This window comes from Hyposmocoma kahamanoa, unplaced genomic scaffold (genome assembly GCF_003589595.1).
Source record: "Hyposmocoma kahamanoa isolate Upper Pololo Valley unplaced genomic scaffold, ASM358959v1 68, whole genome shotgun sequence".
In the NCBI taxonomy this organism is placed as follows: domain Eukaryota; kingdom Metazoa; phylum Arthropoda; class Insecta; order Lepidoptera; family Cosmopterigidae; genus Hyposmocoma; species Hyposmocoma kahamanoa.
Genome location: NW_020653856.1, coordinates 4,077,132 through 4,102,586, shown reverse-complemented (window position 1 = coordinate 4,102,586; position 25,455 = coordinate 4,077,132). Strand labels below are relative to the sequence as shown.

Below are 25,455 nucleotides of genomic sequence, written 5' to 3'. Positions count from 1 at the left end.
CACAAACTTGTTCTGCCTGCTCTACATATCCCACTTAACAGTGTGTAGGTATTAACTACTAAACTATTCCCACCAAGTTCTTTAACCAAGAATGCTTCGTTCTACCGACACATCATGACGTTATGGTGCAATAAATTAATTTTAATACTAGCTCATTTTGCCCCAAATCGCTATACCTTATAACTACAGTCCGATAAAACCTCAGTTATACATTGCAAACAAGTTTTGTTGTCAAGCTTTTTGCTGTCCATGTCAGTTCAAAAGCCCATTTTAGAGCCAAACTGATCAGCACATACGAGTGTGAATTGACCCTTAAGAACTAAGTTTCATCGGACAAATACAACACATTTTTCCATCACATAGTCACCATTTATCTACATTCTACAAAACATTTGTATTTTTTTCTATATTAATGCAACAATATAAATATGCAAAAAAATGTACGAATAAATACAAATCGATAATAACAACTGAGAATATTTACAAAAAAAATATAGAAAAAACACTCTATGGTAACGTACTTATATGCACACATGGTGTCCTCGTAAGTATTTGCATTTTTAAAACGTTACATATCATGAGCAGAGTCAGCACCCAATGCTAACAATATAAACAATAACAAGTTACAAAATAAAAACAAAAAGAGATGGCGTTTCGGCTGTATTTACACCGCTCGTTTTCAGGTTGGCTTCATGATAACACATTTCTGAAGTTAGATGAGGTATAGTCCCCTAGGCTAGTGACAATAATGAAAAATGTGCTTGCGTATTACGCTCGTACGTGGCCAGTCAAAACACATTGCAAACGCCATCAAGAAAAGTCGCGTGCGCATACTAATATATTCTGTTTGTTGGACGCTTTTTTTTGTACACAGCACACACATATACTTGGCTTGTATGAATTTATTCATAGCGAAATTCAATGTGTAGACAGCCTTTAGGCGTTACGTAGACGATTTCCATTTTTATGCGCCGTGTTCACTTTAAGATTTGACTGGTGGCGGCGTGTACGCAGCATTTGAAAACCTTGATTCTTTATGTGGCCGAATTCAGAAAATCACTCCATTTTGAAGCAAGCGACGGTTGTTGCACTGTCTACTAACGTCACACACATTTGCTGTTTAGCGTGAACTTCTAGGTCTTAAAGAATATATTTTTTCTTGAATCCAGATGAGGGAACACCTTTATTGACGTTAATTAACTGTGTCACCACCGTCACGGCACTTACGTGAATGATTAATTACAATATAGACATAGCATGATATATTAAGTGTGCGGGTGGTCCGATGAGAAGGGGCGGACGAGAGCGCGCAGCACTGCGGTCAGCACGTCCGGCCGCAGGTACGGGTGGCCCACGTCTATGTGCAGTGGGAAACTGGAAGGTAATCATAACAATAACGTGACCGACAATCCGATTCAGTGAATTTATTGGGAACTAAACCAAACACATTACTATAGAACAGTGTTCGAAATTGTCAAAATATATATTATCTTTGTTAATTTATCGTCATTGATAATTGTAGTCTGTTCCAACCCATTTTAAACAAAAAGTAAACAGAACTGTCTGGTTACAAGTCTAAAGAGATTACTCAATAAATCTAATAAGTAACACTTTCACGTATATTTCCAAGATTTCGACTTGATATCTCATCACTTTTTACAACAATATTCATTTAAATAGCATCGTAAAATCGTATTTGAAAAATGGTACTCCAAAATAGAGGTTATTTTTTAACTATACAACTATGACTTGTCTATGGATTCATGGTGCAAGACGAAAAAAACGTTCGGTTCATTCAATTTTTTTAATCGATTAGTAAATCGGAAATTTCAATCGCAATCGAACGAGTGTCTAAATGCAAGGATTTGAAAGAGGATTTAAAATTAGAATTTTGGATATTTTAAATATGTTTTTATAGGTTTTTTTTTATTAACCATTTTGGATTGGATACAAGTCCTTTGAGCCATGTCTTCATTTAATTATGATTCTATAAATATGACCGCCACAAACAGGATAGGCAATTTGAGGCGGCGTGGTTGGATTGACTCGGGATTCCTTAGAACGGGCCGATACGGGTATTTTAGTTCGAGATTCGTATAATTTCGCATTTAATCTTCGATTAAGGCACAATAGCACTATCCTATTCCACTTTAAACTAGATTTCACAAAATTCCCTCCAAAAGACCCAGAGCTTTTATAGGTTATGTAAGGAAAACCGCTAGCGTGACTCAATTAAACAAATCGATTCATTCAATTAATTAAACGGTTTGTAGTTGGCATTACAATCGGACATCACTAAACCGTCTATGATCGGTTCAGTGACTTGTTTATTTACTGTTTGTTTAAAGTGGATTGAAACGAAGTATATCTGATAATTATGCGATATATATCCGATAATTATCCTGGTTAATTCATAGTTTTAATTTTGTAATTTTTTACTAAAAATGACTAACAGTGAGAAAACTAAATGAACGAAGAAAAATCTTTCGAGTAAATGTTTTGGTTTGTCGTTGGTTGCTAGAGTCTGGGCAACGAAAGCTGGCACAAAAAAATAATAAAAAATATTGTGCTTGCAAAACTAAGCAGTCCGGTAAACAGCCAGGTAGCATGAGCCCGAAGATAAAAGTTATCTTTCTTCGAACTGTCAATTTTCTCTCGAAAAAGACGTCACTACGAATTATGTCTAACCGTCTATACAGGCAAGCATAAGCGCTATGAGGTTTAAGTTGCAGCGCATACATATGTCAAATGAAGAAAATTTGTCTCTAACCGTAGCACGACGGCCAAATTTTATATACTTTTGCGGTTCGCTACAATAATAATTAATAGTGATTTTGTCCTTCGATTAAGTTTTCACATCAAAGAACAATCTAACTTATCAGATATCATATTGAAGATTTTTTTGTTTTCGGGTTCGTGCTAAGCAGTGCGCTTATTTTGTTGACTGATATATAGTGTTGCCGTAATAAGATTTTGTAAAAAATACGTTGTGCCAGCTTTCGTTGGCCAAACTCTAGCGGTAGCATTTTGTTAATTAATTTTATGCACGTCAAGAAAATTATGAAGGCATACATTGAACCTTGCTATACAATAAACATGGCAACTATATTTTTCAAAGTGACATTTACACCTGACAGTTTGCTCTGTCTGTTATTTAAAATCCGACTATATATAAATATATAACTATATTATATTGTATAAGTATAAAAAATAATGAATCTTCTCTCCAATGATACATGTTATGAATTTTGTAATAAAAAAACAAATCATACTCAATTTAAAAAGGCAACACTGAAACTCGCCAAAACATCCTTTAGTCTTATAATCTCTAGCTATACTCCGTCCAACCATTTAACTTTTGACAGCTTGAATTTTAATCCATTAGTGATGTCCTAATGCGTTTACAATTCGATTTTTTGTAACAATCGATTTTATTCATGAAAAAGTTTTAATCGTGAATGTGAGCGGGTTCTTTTTGTCTATTCAAAAATTCATAATTCATGTTAATGAGGATTCAAGTGATGATTCCCGTTCATATGGAGAATAATCTGAAGATTCATTATATAGTAAACAATAAGAATTTGTTATAATTATTTATAATTTACTTAATTTCATTATAATTTATTAGATAGCTAACAAAATTTATCAACTTGAATAATCTTCGTTGCATAATCTGTTGGCACGATAAACATCGGAGCTAAAGAGCACGTCGGTTCCCTAAAATTAAAAAATAAAAGAGTCCAAGTAATACCGCATTTTTTGTCTATGGTTGTATGTCAATATATATAAATGGTTGGACGGAGTATAATGTATAACTTTCATATATTGCAAAGTACTAATACATGTTGTGCTAAATAATCATATTAATTACTAGTCTCAAATTAGGAAATCCGCTGAAATATAAGTAAAAGCGACGAAATTCAACCCGGAACACCCAAACCAAAGCCTATTTCATAGAAGCTCCTCATTCGGCGCCCACAGCGCTAACCAATTTATAAAATCTAAAATTAATATTAATAAAAAAAACTTAGCCATGGTAACCGTATCGTCGCCTTTCTTTCTCAAACTCGTATCTTATAAAGAGTGATTATTCGGGAGTTGACAAAACTTTCTATTTATTTTAAATTTCTTATCAAGGGTGTTAATTTGGATACATTATTTTAAGAATAGATGAAATCCAGTGTGTGAATACATTGACTTACAATATATAGACGTCGGGTCCGCGCTAAAAAATGTCCGAACTTATAGGGCGTTAAAATCGTATACAGAGCGTCATTCACGCTTTAGTCTTCGTTTGTTCGACTGACAGCGAAGCAAGCAAAATTAGACAGTACTGCGATGACATTACAATTTAAATTCAACGTTTTAGCTTTTTCATATTCCTTTACATGTCACTACGTTTAAATAGGTTGACTTGGGACATTTTTTTCGTGGTTTTTGTATTAAACCCGTCGTCCATTTATTTGTAAGTCAATGTGTGAATATGAAAAAAATAGGCGCTTTGTCGTCGAGTTGCGGATACCAGCCCGTTGCACCAAGTACCAAGTACCAAGTGTGAATATGAAGGAAATGTGATGTGAAATCAGTAACTTTGTGCTTTAAAATACGAGTTTGAAAAAGTAATGCGACGATATTATGGTTTGACCTATTGTCTCTCAAACAGAGGTCATGGATTCGAATCCGAATTCGTACCTCTGACTTTATGAACGACAATTAATTTGAAATGTTCTATGAGCGAATAGCTGGAGCTGAAACCGTCAAGATTAAACCTGCACTTCGAAGAAGACCTAAGATTAACCAACCGAAGTTCCCAAGCCGCATTGGATCAGCGTGGCCTGAACCCTCGCCTACAAGAGACCTGTGCTGGACATCTCCTCACTCCGATTGTCTACAATGCCCAACATTGCATTCGTCCGCGTTATCATCTTATGTTATGATCATACTCGACGCGATACGACCTCACTCGATCATTACGTTTAGGGCATCGAGCCGGGATTTACCCGGTCCGGGAAAATCCGGTTTTTCTCAGTTCTGATGGTTACAAAGAAACTCGGGTTTTATTTTTAAAAACCCGGGTTTTTCGAGTATTTTACTTATTTTTTTTTTGGTATTTATTATGTATAAACCACTTGGAATACAATAATAAACGTAATAAAAACACGTGTAAATAAATAATTACGTGTAAAGAAGCGTAGTTGCTACGTTTCTTCCCTACCAAACAACCAAGAAAACAAGCAATGCGTAAAATTGAATTTCTTTAAGACTTTATAAAGTGTCTTGTATTTTGTAAAGTCCTCTTTTATTTATGATAATCCTTCCTCTCCTCATCCTTTGTTCCATTGAAGATCAGAATAGAAACACAATTTCTTTTTTTTTAATATAACAAAAATATCGAAAAGCTCGAAAAACCCGGTCTACCCGGGTTCTGACTATACTATGACCCGAAAACTCGGGTTTTCAAAATTGGTTGGTTCCAGTTGATGATGATCATCGAGTATATAACCAGAAATAAAGACGAAATAAGGGCCGTCCATCCCTGGCAACTCATCTGGTAAATGGGCCATATAACACTTTTAAATATCAACTCTCGTTTGCGCTGAAATCACAAATTAGAAAGCTGAAATAATACAGCGCCAACAACTGACCTGTGTACGTCTCCATATATTCCAAAAATATTCCGTATTTATTGTAATAAAGAAAATATCTCTAACAATGGGGGCTGTTCCATTCAGTGGTGTTGGAAAAACAGCAAAACATCTAATTACAAAACAAGTGGAATCGCATGTCATCGGTAATTAAATAATAAATATGTAATTTTGCAATTTTCGTGCATTATAGCAAAGCTCAAGTTAAACTGATTGAGTTGAAGTGTAACAATTGACGACACCCGTCAATTCTTTCGAATTCGAGCGCAGTTTTCACAGTAATTATTTGGCAGAATAGTTTTTAAACAAATTAAACGACATTTCGTCTCTATTTATGGTTATATACTCAATAATGGTGATGATATTGATGAGAAAACTTTTCCTAGAAATCTAACTATTGTTACAGCTAAGTATAAGTGTACTCACCTACATCGTCTGTGGCTACGTAGCTACTTTAGTCGAGGTCTAACCTCATAGAGGGCGCGAGCGAACCGCACTGTATTTTCGCCTCTTTCAGTTTGGCCAATGACATGCGCAGATCTTCCATCGTGATTGGTCGGATTGCGTCCACGAACTCCTCGTCGGAATCCGATTGATTGGTGTCGTCATTTGCGTTCTGGAATTTTCGTAATTGTTGTATGGGCTTGGGTATTAAAAATCTGATACATTATTGGAAGTCATGGAACGAGAATTGTTGTTTCTGATGTGAGTAATACGAGGTTGTTAATATTTTACAAATAACCTTGTAAATTGATGATGTAAAATAATGTAATGTGCCCGACAATAGCATCAATTCATATCACATCAATGCAGACATTCAAACCATATTTGTATTGCAAAAACGAGCGATTAGTTCTATGTATCGTTTAGTTCCATCGGGTTACGCTCAGAGAAAAGTTTAAGGAGACTGGTATCATGACTGTGGTATCACAGTACATTTACTCAAATATTTTATAAAGAAGATATTCATAATATTAACCTTAGAGCTAAGTCTAAATTCACGGTACCTCGATTTCGTTTAACCGAGGTAAACGACTCTTTTATGGGGAACTGTATACGTTTTTACAATAAGATTCCGGAGCATGTATTATCCTTTCCTAAGTTTGAAAACTACATTAAAAATATTTTGATTGAAAAGTTATATTACAAAATTGAAGACTACGTGTTAGATAAAGATGTACGAAAAGACGACATGGTTCCAGATCACACACAAATTTGATTCAAAGCATTTAAGTTTATTTGAAAATAGCAATCCCTAGTTTCTTGCGCGTTCTTCTCGGGGAAGTCAGCGTAGTGAACGAGCAGTATAGCTTAAATGTGACCTTGTCAAATGTAAATTTATTTTATCTATGGGATAAATGATTCTTTGACTGTGATTTGACTTGAATTGCCTAGTCTCAAATTAGGGAATTCCCTGTACTATGCATATCAGAGCCATAGAATTTAAATGTTGTTGTTCTAAATTGAATTTAAGTTTGAAATGTGCGCTGTTGGTTCTTCTTTGATAAACAAATAAACCTGGATTCGAGCAGTGTAGCAGAAAAAATGTATGTTAGAAATTTAATTTAAAATTTACAACAAGAAAACACTGGAACGAAATATGCACGTCGAAGGTCCACAATATTTTTAAACACGTGGTGAAGTAATTCAAAGGCAAAATAGAGCAAAACTTATGATTTTTTATAACAACCTCGTTGCTATAAAGTAACATCGACTGTGAACTGGCAACCGATACCATCTCAATTTTGATAATTTTACTGGATGAAGTAAAGAATTGCTTGCATCATTTATATGGCATCTGGCTAGAAGTTAGTACAAGTTGAATGAAGTCGATTCTGGCGCCAAAATTAAATGTATCTGAGATGAAATTTCTTGAGATAGTACCGGTTGCCAGTTCACAGTCGATATATAAGAATAACTGCATTAACATGTGTATAATTATTTACAATAAATTACCAAACGAAATTAAATTATTACAAGGACATATTTTTAAATAAGAATTGCCAAAATGGCTTCTGACACATTGCTTCTACAGTAATAAAGAATACTTAGTTTACAAATTCATTACATTAATTTGAAACTATAGACACCTAAACATTAAATACTATTAATATTTTCACATCTGCTTGCAGGTTGAATACAATATACCTTATTTTACTTAAGACCTATGTAATTACTGCATTCTAGCAAATAAATGTATTCTATTCACAACTCTCGGAAACCATGCGAAGTCCCCAAACGGCTTTGGGCCAGAGTGACGAATTATGGCCTAAATCCACACCTGAGAGAAGACCCGAGCCCAGAAGTGGGACTTTTTTTGATGATTTCAAGTGACGGAACAAATCGTGTGCCTGATGGTAAGTTACACGCCTGTCCATAACAGTTGCAGTGCCACTCAGAGCTTTAAATCGCAAAGATTTGAGGGGCACTGCCACTGCGCCCGTCACCCTAACACATAAAGTTGACAAGTCCCATGTGCCTGTAATTTCACCAGCACCCTTCAAAACCGGAACGCAGTAATGCTCACATTACTGTTTGGCGGCTGAAATAGGTGGCGTACGTACGTCTTCGCCGTCGGCCTGCCGGGCGATCTCGGCGCGCGCCATGTCGCGCACGCGGTAGACAGCAGCCTGCCGGCACAGTTCGTGCAGGTCGGAGCCCGAGAAGCCCTCCGTGGCCATCGCCAGCCGCCCGAAGTCGATCTGCGGGAAACGCACACCACCACTATAGACAAAATTTTCAGAAAATATTTCGTAATAACAATAATGGCTAACCTAACCAGGGGAAGGGAAAAGGGGAAGAATGGCATAAGTGGAGTTACGTGAAAAATGTTTATAGTTTGTTTCTAGTTCAGCAATAAACGTTTTTGATGTAACTCCACTTATGTCATTGATTATGATGATATATATACATATATCATCATATATCAGGGTGTAAATTTGAGACGGGGCAGCAAGGCCAGATACTTTAATCGTTGTAGTTACAGGAAAACGGTTCGAGAAGACTGTCCTTGAATTTTGAAGATATTTTGATTGGCATTCACAGATTTTCAAAAAATGGTACAGTCAGCAAGATAAAAGGCAATTTGTACAAAACTTTTTTTATGCCATTCGATCCGGTCTCTGGTAAGGACCAATAGTCTCTATGGGACCAATTGAGGTAAGAGTACTCGAAATGTCAGAAATCGCAAAAAACTTTTTACCGTACATTTTGTAGGGACATATCTAGTCATCAGCTATTCTAGGTAGTTAAGGAAATTAACAAATTGTATACGTATTATGTATTTCAAAATAAAAACAATAACGAAAAGCAAAAAATAACATAAAAAATCTATGATCGATTCGCTCTCTTCCGCAAAGAGCAAGTAGCGGCTGCAATTTTACTCCAATTCATTTGTTTCCACATTTTGATTAAAAATCGTATAAAAAGTGACAATTCTCTATTAACAAAACAAAGCTGTTCGAAATTTAAAAAATAATGTTATGATTATAATTTGTTTTTACTTAATTCTTTTCGATTTTCGACTAATTTGTTAGTTTTCTTAACTACCTAGAATAAAACTGATTACTAAATATGTCCCTACAAAATGCATGGCAAAACGTTTTTACGATTTCTGACATTTCGAGTACTCCTACCTCAGTTGTACCTTACCACTGGGGGGACGATAGGGACCACTTTGGGAAACTATCATATATTTTATCAGGAATACCCGAATAAACGTATCTACCGCGCAAATTTGACATATCGTAGACCAGCTCCAGGTTACTATGCAATTATTTTAACCAATGAAATTTTAGGAGTTTCTGAACAAAACTCAATAATAAGTCAAAAAAGGAACTATGTAGGGCTGGGTCACTGTTTCTGAAAAGCAGTGATATGAGAAGATGCAACATTGAGCCGTCTCAATGAAAAGATTTGGCAGCACTGTGTTCTGAATGGCGGGGGATTGTGAAGAGCAGCGTAAAACTGAACTTGATGCTAAACGTGACGACATAAACATTCGTCCTCCCCTCCGCCATTAATTATTACATATTCTACATATTTTTAGTCTAATATCAAGTGACAGGACGAACAAGTCGTGCGCCTGGTGGTAAGCGACACGCCTGTCCATGACAGTTTCAGTGCCACTGAGTCTTTAATTGTCAAAGATCTGAGTGGCACCCTGAGACATAAGTTGACAAGCCCCATGTGCCTGTCCTTTGAATAGGCTATAGAAACAGCTAAGGGAGGTGTTGGAAGGACGTACGTCGTTGGCGATGGGCTCGGCCTTCAGGATGAGCTGCAGGATGCGCTCGCGCTGCGCGGCGTTCGGCATGGGCACGTGGAAGGTGGACGGCATGCGCCGCTGGATGGCCTTGTCCAGGTCCTGCGGCCGGTTCGTGGCGCCTGTCCCCACATACACAAACCAAACTCACGCTTTGTACAATATGCAAGTAGAAACCACCTAAATCAGTCAAACGGGTCCCTCCAATCCTCATAAACCGTATGCAACTGCGATAAACCTCAAGTGATTTTTTCACAAAACGAATACGGAAAGTGTCATTTATGACCCGTACGACTTCCTCGACGTAAGTATGAAAATCCATTACTGTCCGCTGCTCTAAACTTTTAAATTTATCTACTACTAATAAACTATGTAAACAGGCAAAAGAAAAAGTCGTACAGCCAACTGGTGTTCGTAATTGCGAGAATTAAAAATATCTACCTGTTCTGGTTAATTAAAAAAAAAAGAAAAAGGCGGTAAAATAAAAAAAAAATTTTGGTATTCTTTTCTTTTTCGTCTTTTTTATATTTTCGTCGAAAAACGAGTTCTAGTAAGAAGAGCTATAACGGAAATACAGTAATTGTTTGTGCTCCGCCTAATTTAAAACGAGAGGTAATATATAATAATATATAATATATAATATTAGCCATGGGAAACTTGTTGCTGGGTATAAACAAAGTAAGATAGATACATGAAAACTTATGAAACTTTCATGCACTGTAGAACCACATGAATTACATCATCAGAAGTTCGACAGACTATAGACTACTGATATATGTGCCTTAAAAAAAAACAACATTTTCTTTTAGCAAATTGTCCTAACATGTCAAATATTACTTAATGTCTTTTACTTTTTTTCGTTATACATTTTCCTCTCTTTAGTCTTTTATTACTTCCTCACATTGTTTGAGAAAAGCACTATACAAGCCTCGGCGGGAACGTGGATTGCTTGATTCGCTGGCGCTCGACCTTATAACTAATACTCGTCCATCAATCCTTTACTTCCCGGCCTCTGCGGTAATGTACTATTTCTTTTAAACATCTTTCTCTTTTTAGTCTTTTATTACTTCCTCGCATTGTTTGAGAAAAGCACTATACACAGAGTGTTTTTTTAAATATAACGGTATGAGGAAATCCGAAACCACAGAAAATATAACGAAACTGTTCTAAGAACCATCAAGTCTTTCTTGTGAAAACAATTTTGGCATAGTCAATTTTTTGATCAAGCGTGAGTTGTTCATAAAAATAAATAAAATTGATCAATTTTTTTGAAGTGACTCAACTTCTTATAACGTGATTTCATTGTATGGGATGAAAAAAAAACGGAACAGCCGAAGTTGGTCTTTAATAAAATGATTTCTCATACAAAATGCCAGAACCACGTACCCATAATGATGACGGTGCAGGTAGGGTCCGTAATGAGTCCGTCCCACAGCGACATGAATTGCGTCTTCATCATGGCCGTGGCCTCGTGGTCATGCTGCGTGCGCGTGCGCAGGAACGACTCGATCTCGTCTGCAAATCAGTCCTTTACTATTCTCTATTGTTACAAAAAGTATAGATCTTTTGGTGGTCATATCAGCTCCTGCAGGTCGATTCAGAACCTTACGATAACTCAGTTGTCGACCGATCCGATTAGATATCGTACGATTTATTTTAATTTCTATTCACAATAATCGAACGTCAAACTGTCGTATTCGAAACCGAACCGAAATTACACGTCACACCCGTACGATTACTGGAACTTCTCGACCGGCAAAGGCTACAAACGTTATTCAGAACGCAGTTATCAAATGAAAGTTACCGAACGTCCTTTTGTTTACAAAGCAAGAATGTAATAAGAAAATCTTTTATTATTTAAATAAAATCTGGATTTTGTTCAATTTTATTAATTTATTTTAACGCGAGACTAATGCATTCCTTTATTTTAGGCCTTTAAAGTCTTAAAAATGTATATAAAAGGATTTCATTTTTCTTATAATCTATATTCGCCGACTAACTCCATAAACGTTGTTGGATAAAGATATCGTATCCGAATCCGAATCGAACGTTTTAACTCGAATGTTCTGAATAGCTCGGAAAGCACCCTACGATTCGAGAACGACATCCAATCGAACGGTTCGGTTAAGATATCGATGAGTTCTAAATCGGGGTCCCGTACTCCTTCGTTCTTCCTACTTCGTTCTCCGCCCGACATACAGTCCGAAACAATTACTGTCAAATAAGTAATACTCAACCAAATTGTCGCCACTTTGTAGTTTATTGGATTTATGTGTGTGGACCCCGAGTCCCGAGTGGACCTCCAGCCTTCCCTTTAGTCCAACAGGTTTCAAGCTTCGAAAGCTATTAATCGCGGTGCAAGCGTACATGCCAGCTACTACCGACCCGATTGATGTCAACGATAGGCACCCACAGTCATAAGCGTCAATGAGGCTACTCTATTGCGGGTCGAGTCAGCACGTTTCTTTCCACCGTGTCTATGCATGTCGTAATGTTAAACAATACACAGAGGAAGTTACCAGTTGTTTGTCTCTTAGGGTACATTCACTTACACAGCCATATCTTTAGTTTTAACCAAACTGAAGTGCACTCGGTTCCCGCCATTGCCGTTGACGTTACTGCCGTCTCGATAGTGTCAAAAATAACAAGTTAACAAAGGCAAAGCAGTGTTACCACAATACAAAAAATGGGTGAAGTTCGTTTACTCACCAAATGATTGATTATCGCGTGATTCGCGACACAAATTAAAAGATCCATGATGCGAATAAAGCTTCATGCTTGACATTGTTTTCTAATTTGGTCTTGTTTTATTTATACGACGTTTGTTGTTTCGGAAGTCAGAGAACGAGTGTAGACTCCCTTGGCTGGGTCCAAATCTACTAATGTTAAATCATGTCAGTTGTATCTCGATAGAATGTCAATGGCAGGATTTTGTACATTTGGCATTCTGCTAAAAGTTAAAGGGTTTAACAGTAGTTAGACATCGAGCTAATATTCAACTGCCATTGCAATTTTTGGTATTCTGTAGCCGTAGCATGGCAGAGTATGTGTGATTAACCTCCCCGTGACTATATTTAATTCAGTTGATAAATCTAAGTTTGCTTATTTCGTAACGAACTATTGTTAAATATTTTGGAGAACAAGGACAACAATATGAAATTGCGTATAGCCTTCTTTGTCGTTTAATCATCACCGCGAAAACCATGAAACAAAAAATGTCTTATCATCTCGTTTGTCGAGCTCAATTTTTACGTCGATAAAATTACTGTGCAAATGTTTTAAAATCAGTTGTGACCTTGCAGCCATATTTGGTACTGTGTTAACCTTTTGCATTAATTGGTCGCCGGAGCACGCGACGACATAAAGATGTGACGTCACGGTGCTTGTCATGTTTGCTATTGTGATAAAATTTTAAAATTTTTATCTGTTAAAATGTTTATCATTTAATTTGGCAGCCAAATGTGGATATAATAGCTTTATCGAGGCGGCATACTAAGGGAGCTGCTCTTCAATGGCGAATCGGTGTCGGCGTAAAAAATATGATTTAGAGGCGTACCAATAAAAACGATGCAAGGTTGCAGCTTAACGGCGAGGCTAAAGACGGCCGCAGCCAGCTTCTGCGTCTCACCATACCACTTGTCCGTCAATAGACTCACATCCAAGTTTATGAATGACATGTTGGCTTCCTTTGCTGTCGCTTTTGCGATCAGCGTTTTGCCGCAGCCTGAAAAGAGGAAAATATTAAAAAAAAAAAATTCACGAAATTTGGTCCAGCGGTTAATGTGTGAAAACAAACAGACAGAGCTATTTTCGCATTTATATCAGTTTGGATCATTGAAAGGCTCGTATTTGTTGTATATGGGTCCAAGAAAATGTGACTGCGATGCTCCAACACTGTCCATGCGTACTTGGTGTTGGTGACTTTCTCGCACCTAGTGTTGGGTCATGGAAAAAATTTCCATTACGAAAACAATCTTTTTCTGAGTAGTTTTCCTATATTTTCCACATTTGACAGTGGCACCACCACCTAGCCAAAGACAGAGTGCAGTGAAGAAGATTGTTTGACGGTGTATTTCCTCAAAGTCACGATCCTCAGCAGTGAGGGACCGACGGAGGAAGAGGACGGTAGCACCCTTCAAAAGTTGAAGATTCTCTCTAAGTCTGTTATGAGAATTTGAGCAAATTAAGCCCGCAGGGTTTAGAAAACTAGACTTTTCACGCTAAATAAAACTCATAAAAGATATATCTAAACGTAGAACACAAGTCTTCGAATTATATTTTTCCAATTTTAGAAATTTACCCAAATTAACTTGCACCCAAAGACCTGGAGGAAAGACCTCAATGTGGCTACAGATAACGCAATCAAGGTAATAATATATTATTATTCAAAGAATATAGAATTATAAATAAAACAAAACATAGTTAAGCCTTAAACATTCTACATAAACACTCGATATCCCGTCACCTGTTGATGTCGAGACGTCAGCCACAAATTTAAAGTCGTGGGATGGAACGAGCTATGTTTATGGGTTTCCCTGATGGACGGAATCCCTAATGAGGTCATACGTCAGAGAAGTAAAGTGACCGACATAGGTCGCGAAATCAGTAAGCCAAAATGGCAGTGGGCCGGACATATCCCCTAGCGATCACAAGAATTTTACAGTCGCTAGCGTAAAATATAAATGCATGGTAGGAACAGAGTATAAGATACCTGGAGGACCGTGCAGCAACACTCCCTTTGGCGGTTGTGTGAGACGGCTATCGGCGAACAATTTCCTCTTCTGTATGGGTAGGATCACAGTCTCGCGAAGCTCCTGGATCAGGTGATCAAGGCCTGCTATATCCTTCCAGTTCACCTGAAAACACAAATCATTTGGTTAATTTTTTTGCGGTATTCAGCCCAGCGTATTAGGTAGGCTATTTGAAGGAGCTACCGCCTAGGGACATTGTAATACAAAGGTAGTATACAAATAGCATCATCGCCCATGGCACATAAGAATAGTTTAATACAATTTTCATTTACTCAGGATAACACAGCGCGTGCTGGTGGGACTGCTCCGCTTCTGTAGTGCGTCAGGGATGTTCGCAGAAGCAAGAGTGGATTGATGACCTGAGCTTTGAACTCCAGACTTTCAGTATTCATACTTTGCACAAAGAGCACACTATATTATAACTTTGTATGTGTATGTAACTAAGTTTCGAGCGGAAAATTTATTTTTTTATCTAATTGAAACTTTAAATGTATCATTAATTCCTCCAATCGCGTATACAATAAAACTATAACTTTGGGCTGCCAATTTTGAGAAAATCGTAAAAAATATTATTTCGTCTTACAATGCGAATTATCTAGTGACTATTAGATTACATAAAACCGTGACGATCCGCCTTAAGCGAACTTGCGCAAGCGAATGTCCCTGGTGCGCCAAGTGCGGGCCAGCCCCAATCCCATCCTATGCTCGATAGCGGATAGGCTCGACTGTCCGTACATGAGGCAATGTTGTGAATTGCGTTTACCTCGCAGTGTCTATCGTGTACAATTTTCATTTAATATTAGTATTAAGTTGTTTACTAACAAATATGAGTGAATATTACTCGAAATAAATGAGTTGATATTATTTGTTTGTAAATCTGCTTGCAGGTTGTTTCGATATTATATGATATTTAAAATAAAATATTGTAAATGATATCGAGTTCTTAGGTTTTCGCGATTGTTACACATAGGAAATGAAACTGTTTTTCCGGATTTAAATCGCGTATATTTGTTTTTTCAAACCTCTGCGTGATAGGCCAGCATGGTAACCGTTCGACCACGGAGGTAGTTTGAATGAGTAGTAGATTTTTATCAATGTGAAGATTTCAAATGTTGTTTGTCTACCAAAGAAATAAAGATATTTCGAGTTTGAGAGCTTATTGCGAGGCTGAGCACATTGCGAGGCGTGGTGATGACAGATAGAGTAAAAACATAACAAGATCATGGAGGATGGTACAAATTACGAGAGGCCTACACCCGACTTTAGATGAAGTCGAGTCCAAGATCATGATGATTTTTAAGCGCGTCCTATAGTACCATAGCAAATCTTATTTTAGAAATATTTGAAATATAGATAATTTTTAGACGTATTGATTCATATCAATTTATGAGCATAATTATAGCATTAAACGGATGTACTGTCGAGTCCACAATACATACAATGAAAACAATTTGTCACGGAATGCATACCTGAGTGTTACTTTACAGTTTACGTAATGTATTTAAAATATTTTCATTACAACCGCTATTAGGTTCAAGAAGTTTAAGAAATGTGTTACTCATACGATGTTAAACTTAACCACTGTTACGATTAACATGCGCCCAGAAGCACTATTTAAAATAGGTGACATTGGTAAATTATTTTTTCGAATGTAAAAATACGGGGTTATTTTTAAAATAGTAACAACCTCGAAGGACTATATTATTAACATCATAAACAACAACATTTGCAACTTATGTATTTTGCATGTGAAACCGATTTTTTATACAGCTTTTGCCTTTGCTAAAAATAAACCTATTACTCACAGTGATCTCATCAGGTACAACTAGCTGCGAAGCAATGATCATCTCGTGGTCCGACAGCTTGTCCAGCTGCAGCGACTGCCGTCCGGAGAGGCCCGCTCTGCAAGACACTCTGCATACAAACTCCATTGAGTGGTCCATTTTCGAAATAAAAAACATGTAAATAATTTGAAATTTTTTTTTTATTTTTTTTTTTAAACTGACGATACATTTTTTTTCTAAACGACTCATGTGGCACTAACCATACATATATGCCACAAATAACCCTAATAGAGTTCCTATGTAATTTTTTAAAATTTATTTTGTCAGTTTCCCAAATAGTTATTTTTTAAATTCATTTTTATTATTGAGGATGCGATAAATATAGAAATAATTTGAAAAAGCCGTTAGAAAAAAATATAGATTAAAGCAATTATTTTCTAAAACAACAAATTAGTAAAGGTTAAGTATGAGCCAACCACAGTGAAACAAAATAATAATGATATGGTATGTTGGCATGAGGTAATGGGCTGGTATCCACTACTCGACGCTTAGGCGCCTATTTTGCGTGTAGTGGGAGCAAGGTGTTGGGTCACCAGAGCTCCTCCAAGAGTCTCAGCATCCTCCTGAGTTTATAATGCAATTACAACCTTATTATCCAGTTACAAATTAAACTTCTCAAGAAGAAACCTTATAATCCTTCAATTACTCAACCATGTCACTTCTTCTAAGGCACACTCTACAGTTTTGAATGCAAACGTTTGTTATTGAAGCATTTTTTATTCGTCTTGTTTTTTAAGGCCCGTAATACTTGTCTGTCAATATCGGCCTTGTAATTGTTAATCCCTGTGGATTAATATACAGAGTTTTAGCGCTCTCCGCCAACAGGTCACTTAGGACATTTAACCCCCCAACTTGCCAGATGTCCGCTAATTGAATTTGGCTTTTTATATCCACATAAAGGTCACATTCCATCAAATCGTCAGGGATAGCGCAAATCCGCGCATGGAGTATTGGTAAAAGGCGTGTACATGCACTAAACCAAATTTTACAGGGACGGATTTAACATTATTATTAGGATGGCTTAATTTGGGGCCTATGCGGTCTCTCATCACTGCGATTATTAACTGATCTATTGTGATTACCACTAATTACAGTTCAAAGCCAAGACCAACAGCATTAAGGAACTGAAGGACTTTCCTGGCTCCGACAGTTTTTATGTCCTCTGGGTGTGGCCATTACAGGGCAGCACTGGGTGAGGAGATGCACAGGAGTTTCATCCGCCTCGTGGCAGAATTTAACGTTATCACTTTGATATTTTTTTATTTAGCTACAACTTTCATTTTTGCACAGTAAGCATTCATATATGTTGTCTACAGATTGATGACAAGAGATTCGCGTAAATACTAATTTGGTTGCCACAACATTAACGCGTATTTGATTTAGCCACTAAATTACCGAAATGGAAATCCATAACCAGTAACCCGTGACCAGTAATTGACCTTTTTTTTCGTGGAGAAATCCTCCTGGGAGACCTCTAGGCCGCGGGGGCAGCGGAGAGGTTTTGCCGGACTTCTACTGGCTAAAGCCCCACGGTGGCCTTTTCGGGTGCTATAATGGGAGGGATCCGGGATCGACTTTGCGCACCGGAACCCCCCTCAGCACCTAGGAGGAGGTACGTCCTCCCCCTTCCCCTCCTTACGGCGAAGTGGGCAACACCGCCCCATCGTCCTCGTCGCGGCTGCCAAACTTACTTACTGGAACGCCCGCAGCCGCGAAGGTAAGCCGCCGCCGAGCGGGATCGGCCCTCTCCCGATCACGCTCGGCGACCTCCTTCTGAAGCATCACCGCTTCACAGGAGACCACTGCCTCACAGTGGTCTCCTGTGAAGCGGTGATGCTTCAGAAGGAGGTGCGTCATCGACTCGCGTCCGATCCGATTCAGATACTCACAGAAGCATCCGTGCCCGGTAAGTATCTGTGTCAGCCGGAACGCGGTGACGCACTTCCGCTGTCCGTGACGATGTGCAGGCTTATCGCCAACGCCACTCCGCCCCGGGACAGTACCTTTGACGACAGTGTGCGAACGCGAAGGATCGCGTCCAGAGTCGACCGCGCCTGTCGGACGCCGTCTTCGGACAGGTCGGGCCCTACTCGCGATAAATGCCCGCTGAACGGCTCGGCAAATGTTCCCTGGAACAGCTTGCTAGCCTCGTCCAGCAGGCACATGGGTCGATATGCAGAGGGACAGTCTGCAGGTCGACCTTCCTTCTTTATGAGGACTATCCTCGCCGACTTCCAGCCGGACGGGAACACGCCGACTTCCAACCGAACGGGAACACGCCGCTTCGGAGATAGCTGGTGAACAGCCATCCCATTCGGTTCCCCAATCCAGCGTGGAGAGCCAACACCCATGCCCTGCCTGGGACACCATTTCGGCCGGGCGTGGTGTTGATCAGTAATTGACCTATTGTGACCTAGCTACAATAATTCTAATCCACTGCCATGTAAAACAGATGCAAATGATCCAAGGAATATCTCAGCTTCTGCCAGTTATAACCAGATACTGTAATAGGCAGAGTACATTAACCTCAATTTCAAGCAATACACATAGAGTGGATAACACCTCCTTCTAAAATCTGGGAATTATTCAAAATATAAGGCAAAAAAATCAGAGTAAAATAGTTCATATACTTATTTAGAAAGACCAATGGTCTGCACTGTGTGCACTGGACAAGGAGGGTCAAGGTCATATTCCCGGTAGGTACAATTTGAGTAATGAAATATTCCAAATTGGTCCTGATCCAGATGTATCACAGTGAATCATTTTGCACTGATACCCATAGTACAGGGAATTCCCCAGTTTTCAACCAGATATTGGTAATTAATAGACTAAGCATGAGGCGAAAGGCCACGCGATGACCGCCCAGGTACCACGCTGTCACATACATTAATGATAGATCTAAATTCTATTTACTAGGCAACATTTAAATTCCTCTGAATAATACAATCGCGTGGTCGCCGCGCGGTCGTTCATTTATTTATAAGGCCCAAATAAAGTACATTACAAGACTAATAAGTAACTTACATTTCACTTAATCTAACAAATAAATGAACTAAACTAGAAATTCACCCACTGGCAATTTTCTTATTATCTATTAAGGTGAAGACACTTATTAAGCTTTTTGGTCAGTGTCACTATTATAAAAAAAAAGTTTAATCATACACTAACAGTACAAAATTTCAGTAACAGTTTCAAAATTTCAGGTAATTGGTGCTTTTGGTTGACTAGTTTCTTACTACATTATCAAAGTTTGTGTGGTGTGCACAAAAGGGGCCTTTTTTTCTGTGCCTATCCACACCACATACCACTCCTTTCCAGCACACTTTCTGGCACACCCTGGGCTACAAATGGAGTGTAACATACGCCAATTCACAAATCCCTTCATCATAATGGCAAGCATTGCAGTGTATGCCATCAGTATGACAACATTTAAATTTTACCCCTTCCAGACCAATTTAAACACTTGCATAGATTTAATATTAAGGGCAGAAGTTCTATTACTTTACAATATTGTCATCTTGTAAAAGTACGAGAGTAGTAGAGTAAATATATTAAAATTTTTACATAATGGCTCTATGGATGATGTGATTAAAGGAAATTCTGATGAAAGTGTGATGAAACAACCTCCACACAAACACATGTACAAAAAAACCTGTGACAATGCAGCCAAGACCGTGAACCGCTACAAAAATGACCACATTCAAGGGTTAGCATGTTAGTAGTATTCAGGAGTTGGTAGCACACGATCGATACTTACTTGCGTAATTGCTCGCGTGCTCGCTCCTCGGCCTTCTTTCGACTCTTGGACGTCGGATCTATCTGATTCACAAGCCATTTTATCGAGAAATAAGTAACGGCGGACACAAAAGCCACACGTATAGCCATTTGAAAAACATCGTTTCGAGTAAATGCCGAACCTTCCACCATCATGCCTGATAAGAAATATATTAATTATTACAAACAAAACAAAAAGCTTCTGCGCTAAAACGTGTGCTCTTCAGTTTTGAGCAGTTCTAAGGAATATTCTTCACGAGAAATTCTTCGCAGTCACGCTTCTTTTTTGAGTAAATTTTTGACGTAAAGACATTTTTTTACTGACATATGTTAACGGTTTGTTTCACGCAACACTGAGTTTTTCAAACACGATTAAAATGAAATTAATGACATTTCTATATGTATAAATAACTTACATTGGAATAATAATTATTAAAATTATTATTGTTATGAAATTACCATAAATCAACATGTAAAAAACAACAATATAATGATGATTTCAATACGCATCATGTGCAAATGCGTAAAATTAAACATTATTTTTGAATCCTTTTCTGCACGAACACAAATGCGGTTTGCTCTGGTTTGCTGTCATTTTGACAGAGTCAGAGCAATGAGGCCATGAGGTAATGACAATGAGAATCACATAGAGAAACGTAATCTACAAGGTCCCATATTGCTCAGTTTTTTAAATATTTATCAATTTTATTTCAAAAGTGACTTAGATGCGTGTTAGACGATGAAGAAGCATAAAGCAACTCCTCGTCCAAGCATTCCCAACATCCGTAAAGTGCTCAGAAAACAAAAGAGACAAGCGAAAAAACAACACCGGCAAGAGCATTATTTGAAGAAGAAAGCTGACAAAGATAAACATCAACACATTCCAGGACGGTTTGTAAAACGGCCTGCAGATGATCTAGATTCCAGCACACAAGTGAAGGTAGGAAATTTCAATCAAGAAAGACAGAACAAACCATCTGTATATTGATTCAAACTTTAATTTAATTGATCATTTACAAAAAAAACTTTTTAAAAACGATATTCTAGGTACCTCTGTAATTACCGTTACTCAAATATGCAGAGTACAAAAAATCGTAAATTTAAAACCATCTATTAGGTGTGGTTGACATATTTCTAATTTTCATTTTATTTATTACTTTTCAAAATCTCTTTCAGAAAAAGAAACAAAAGGTTCAACCCACAGCTCAAGACATCCTATCCCTCGAGCGTCAAAAGGACCAAAAAGAAGTAAGAAAACTTAATTCCGAAATGGAAGAACAGAGACGGAAAATGCTCGTTAAAGCCAACGAAGACGAAGATAAAGTTATTAAAAAACTGGAAAAACAGCTTGGACTTAATAAGGCGAAAAATAAAAATAACTATTTTGCTGATGATGGTTTGGACTGTATCCTTTTACAAAACCATTTACAATTCTCTAGTACAGTTAATTCCATGTAAATTCTAGTAATTATATTCAACAAAAACAAGAACATATTATGCCCGCTAGTTCAGGGCCTGTGTGGGCCTTCATCATAGCAAACGGCAATTATCTGTTATAATATAAACTTAAATTGTTTTTATTTCCTCTAGCTGGGACACATGATTGCCCTGAAGTGATTTTAGTAAGCTCCTTAGAGGGCAACATTAGCTTAGGAGGTGCAGAGATGTCCCATCAGCTTTACAGCAGTGTCTATGATCTCTTTTTTCAGTTAACAACGTGAACATATGAACACTTTGTTAATTAAATTTTTATTGAATTGATATTCAATTATTTTTGTGAAATTACTCCACTAGTTTGTTATAATTATTAATACAAAGATCGAACACTCTGAAAAAATTCCATCTGACCGGATCGAATGAATTTTTTCTGAGTGTTCGATCTTTGTATTAATAATTATATGAACACTAAAAGTTACTCATATTTAAACCATACTCATATTTAAGATAAATATAAGGTAATACCAAAATATTGAACAGATATTCCCAGACACATGGTTGTGGTAAGAATTGGAATATATGTATAATCGAGTTCTTAGGTTTTCGCGATTGTTACACATAGGAAATGAAACTATTTTTCCGGATTTAAATCGCGTATATTTGGTTTTTCAAACAAACCGACGTTTCGGGGCCTTTACAGGTCCAATGTCCCAGTCAACCGTGACCATGGGACCTTGAAAAGGCCCGAAAAGTCCGTTTGTTTAAAAACAAATATACGCAATTTAAATCCGGAAAAATAGTTTCAATTTCTATATATGTATAATGTTACATATAATACAGGATAAATTTTTAGTCACTGCCCAAATTACAATATTATGATGGTCTGTGGTAAAACAATATAATACACGTTTCGACTTTAATATAATCTCTCGGTACTAAAATGTTAGGGGTATCCATAAAGATTTACCCCGTCAAAAAAAAAAAGGATGTGACCACAATACTATAAAAAAGCATGTAATTAGAGCAAGCTGTGCGGTCACCAGCTTGGTATAATTACAACAGCTCCCGTGCCTCCTTCATTAAATAATAATATATAATAATAACGTACACACTCATAGCTCTGCACTAGGGAAACCCTGTATCGCGGATGCCACAGACACACACATAGACCATAAATTACATCCAAACTCATGCATGGCAGTCCAGCATGATAACCGTTCGGCCATGGAGGCAGTTAACTTTCAACAGTCAGTTTTATACTCATACTTTTTCTAATTAATGAAAAGCCTTTTTTGTGAATAACTTGCTACATATATTTCTTAACCTCATATCCAGTTCTACTAGAGATATGTGACAGAACTACAACACAAGAAATAGTTGCTGCAGAAAAGCATCTAGCTGATGTGGAAGGAGAATCAGACTTTGAAGAAGACTTGGCCGCTGTCACTGGCAAGAAATTAAATAAAAGCAAAGATAAACAAAAAATTTATGACAGCGAAAAGGGTAATGAAGATTTGAATGATGACATTAGTGAAGATCTTGAGGAAACTAATGATGATCTGAGTGGTGGTGATGCTGATCTCGTTGAGGAAGCTTCTGATGATGATGGATCAGAATTTGACAAGGGTGTGTCGAAAATTGATTCTGAAGTTAGTTCCTACTCTGAAGGTGAAGCCGAAGGTTAGTTTTTTGTTCAAATCTATATTTTACATTTTGGTAGAATGTAAATTATTAAAAGGAAAAGTAGGGCAGTATTGTCATTTATATTACTGTAAATTATCTTGATATTTGTGACTGTGACACATAGACGTGTGAGACATAGACGGTATGTATACCAAGACATAAACTGACGTTAACATTATAAAATATAGTTTAGTAAGTCCTAGTAAAAATAACGATTGATGTTAATAAAAATATATCATGTTTTTAATTTACGATTATGGGATATGTTAAGCTAAAGACTTAAGCTTGCTTCATCCACTTTTTCCAGGAACTCTAACAAAATCTCGAAAAAGTAAATCAAAAGAAGACTTTAACAACAGTAAACAATCTAAACATGAAAATAAACAAAACAAATCAAGTAATGAGAAAATAATATCAGAAGATGATCTGAATAAAGTATTTAGTGATGATGAAATATCACATTTGTCTGATGATGGTGACTTTTCTGGTGATGAAAGTGACAACAATGATGATGATAGTAAGAAGAAAGAAAAACCTGATGTTTGGGAAGATATTTATGGCCGGAAGAGAGATAAAGAAGGAAATGTTATAAAGGTAGTACATTCCCAATGTTCAAAAACTTAAATTACATCGGATGATAATTACAAACACTTTAAAGAAAGTATGTTTTATGTCAGAAGAATTGCAGTAGCACCTTTCATTACTGCCTGTGATGCAGGCTTTCTAGAATAGTGGCTTATATCGAAATCACGTAACTCATCAGGAAGATGATTTAAAAAATACCATAGCAGATAGTATACTGCCCCATGCTGTCATATGCTCAATAAGCTATGTAACAAGCAATGATCGGAAAAAGGTGTTCCACATATATAGTTATAGCGAAAAGGATCGACATGGAGTTGTTAAAACCACCAAATAGTAATTAATTACTTTGTTCGAATTCCGGATTTGGTTTTAATGCCTCGTTGCCGTTCCCTCAATGTGCAGGGTGCGGTATAAGCTCGGGAGAGGCTGAGAGTGACTATTCTCGTTACGTTGTTATTTTCTGTTTTGGTAAAAGTTCAGTTATCTACTGTATTTTTTACATGGCACCAGTAAATTACTTTAAAATCCAATTTCGACTTCCAGGGTCAGTAGTTTTGATTTCCGGTAATCCGGAATTCGAAAAATCTTCATCATCGTCCACAGCCCGACTTCACCAATTGCTGGGTATAGGCCTCCCGTAGTTTGTGCCATCCACCACGAGCCTGTGCTAATCTCACCCATCTACTGCCCGCAACTTTGACAGTGTCGTCCACCAACCTCCCTACAGGACATCCCACTATATCCATTCAAAAAAATAATTAATATTCCGTGATTTTAGCAACTCTATGTCGGTCCTTGTAGATATATCTGTACATTTATCTATATATGCGGAACACTTTTTTCGACCATTGTAATAAGTATCAAAAAAGAAACTACTTTCGTTTGGGCTATTACATGGTATAACGGGCTGTTTCCCGAAACTCGACATGGCAGCGCCAATTTTGCATGTTTTGGGTACAGGGTCCTCCTACTGTTACTCTAGTTCCTCTAGGAATTTTAGCATCTTTTTGGGTTAGCTGAAGACTTCGATCCAGTATTTTTTAAAAGCGGCGATATGTTACAGGATGACAAAGGCGTATACATTCCACCGCATTTGAGAAACAAGGACTCTGCTTCAGACAAGGACTTGGCACTGATAAAGAGACAAATTAAAAGTAAGTGTAAAAGTAGTAAATGTAAAAAACGAAACCAGATAACTGTCTATTCTTGAGAGAATGCCCCATGGAGAGGCGAAACACGTGTCGAGTATATTTTTGGTGATGGTGTTTGTGACTGTAATTGCGTTTGTGTTATTAATTTTACTTCCAGCAGACCTAAATACAGGACAAAATAACTGCAATAACGGGCTTACATCCAAAAAAAAGGAAATTTTATGTAACATTAAACTGTTATAAACTAGATAAATACATATAGTACTTAAAAATGGATGGAACAGTGTATAAATAGTGGATAATTATTAATACAAAGATCGA

General features: G+C 37.3%; 2 protein-coding genes across 2 annotated transcripts; one reads left to right on the top strand and one right to left on the bottom strand.

The window, feature by feature from the left end:
- Positions 1 to 20,434, bottom strand: LOC113232301 (ATPase family AAA domain-containing protein 1-B-like). Its single transcript, XM_026466973.1, has 9 exons — positions 20,262 to 20,434; positions 16,466 to 16,574; positions 14,621 to 14,765; positions 13,466 to 13,633; positions 11,296 to 11,424; positions 9,892 to 10,031; positions 8,210 to 8,347; positions 6,072 to 6,261; positions 1 to 1,374 (listed from the first exon to the last, which is right to left on the bottom strand). Exons 1-8 carry the CDS (start codon positions 20,432 to 20,434, stop codon positions 6,100 to 6,102), a joined length of 1,164 nt encoding a protein of 387 aa, XP_026322758.1. The 3' UTR covers positions 1 to 1,374; positions 6,072 to 6,099.
- Positions 20,435 to 20,899: 465 nt separating this feature from the next.
- On the top strand, positions 20,900 to 25,193 carry LOC113232293 (nucleolar MIF4G domain-containing protein 1 homolog). Its single transcript, XM_026466965.1, has 5 exons — positions 20,900 to 21,218; positions 21,455 to 21,683; positions 23,051 to 23,395; positions 23,706 to 23,992; positions 25,047 to 25,193. The coding sequence occupies exons 1-5, from the start codon at positions 21,018 to 21,020 to the stop codon at positions 25,191 to 25,193; spliced, it is 1,209 nt and encodes a 402-aa protein (XP_026322750.1). The 5' UTR covers positions 20,900 to 21,017.
- Positions 25,194 to 25,455: the final 262 nt, after the last annotated feature.

Coding starts and splice junctions, on each gene's coding strand:
- LOC113232293 (XM_026466965.1), top strand. CDS start 21,018: ATGAAGAAGCATAAAGCAACTCCTCGTCCAAGCATTCCCAACATCCGT. Junction 21,219..21,454: donor ATTCCAGCACACAAGTGAAG/GTAGGAAATTTC, acceptor AATCTCTTTCAG/AAAAAGAAACAAAAGGTTCA. Junction 23,396..23,705: donor CTCTGAAGGTGAAGCCGAAG/GTTAGTTTTTTG, acceptor CACTTTTTCCAG/GAACTCTAACAAAATCTCGA.
- LOC113232301 (XM_026466973.1), bottom strand. CDS start 20,434: ATGATGGTGGAAGGTTCGGCATTTACTCGAAACGATGTTTTTCAAATG. Junction 13,634..14,620: donor GTTGCTGCACGGTCCTCCAG/GTATCTTATACT, acceptor TCCTCTTTTCAG/GCTGCGGCAAAACGCTGATC. Junction 10,032..11,295: donor CTGCACCGTCATCATTATGG/GTACGTGGTTCT, acceptor ATGTGGGGACAG/GCGCCACGAACCGGCCGCAG.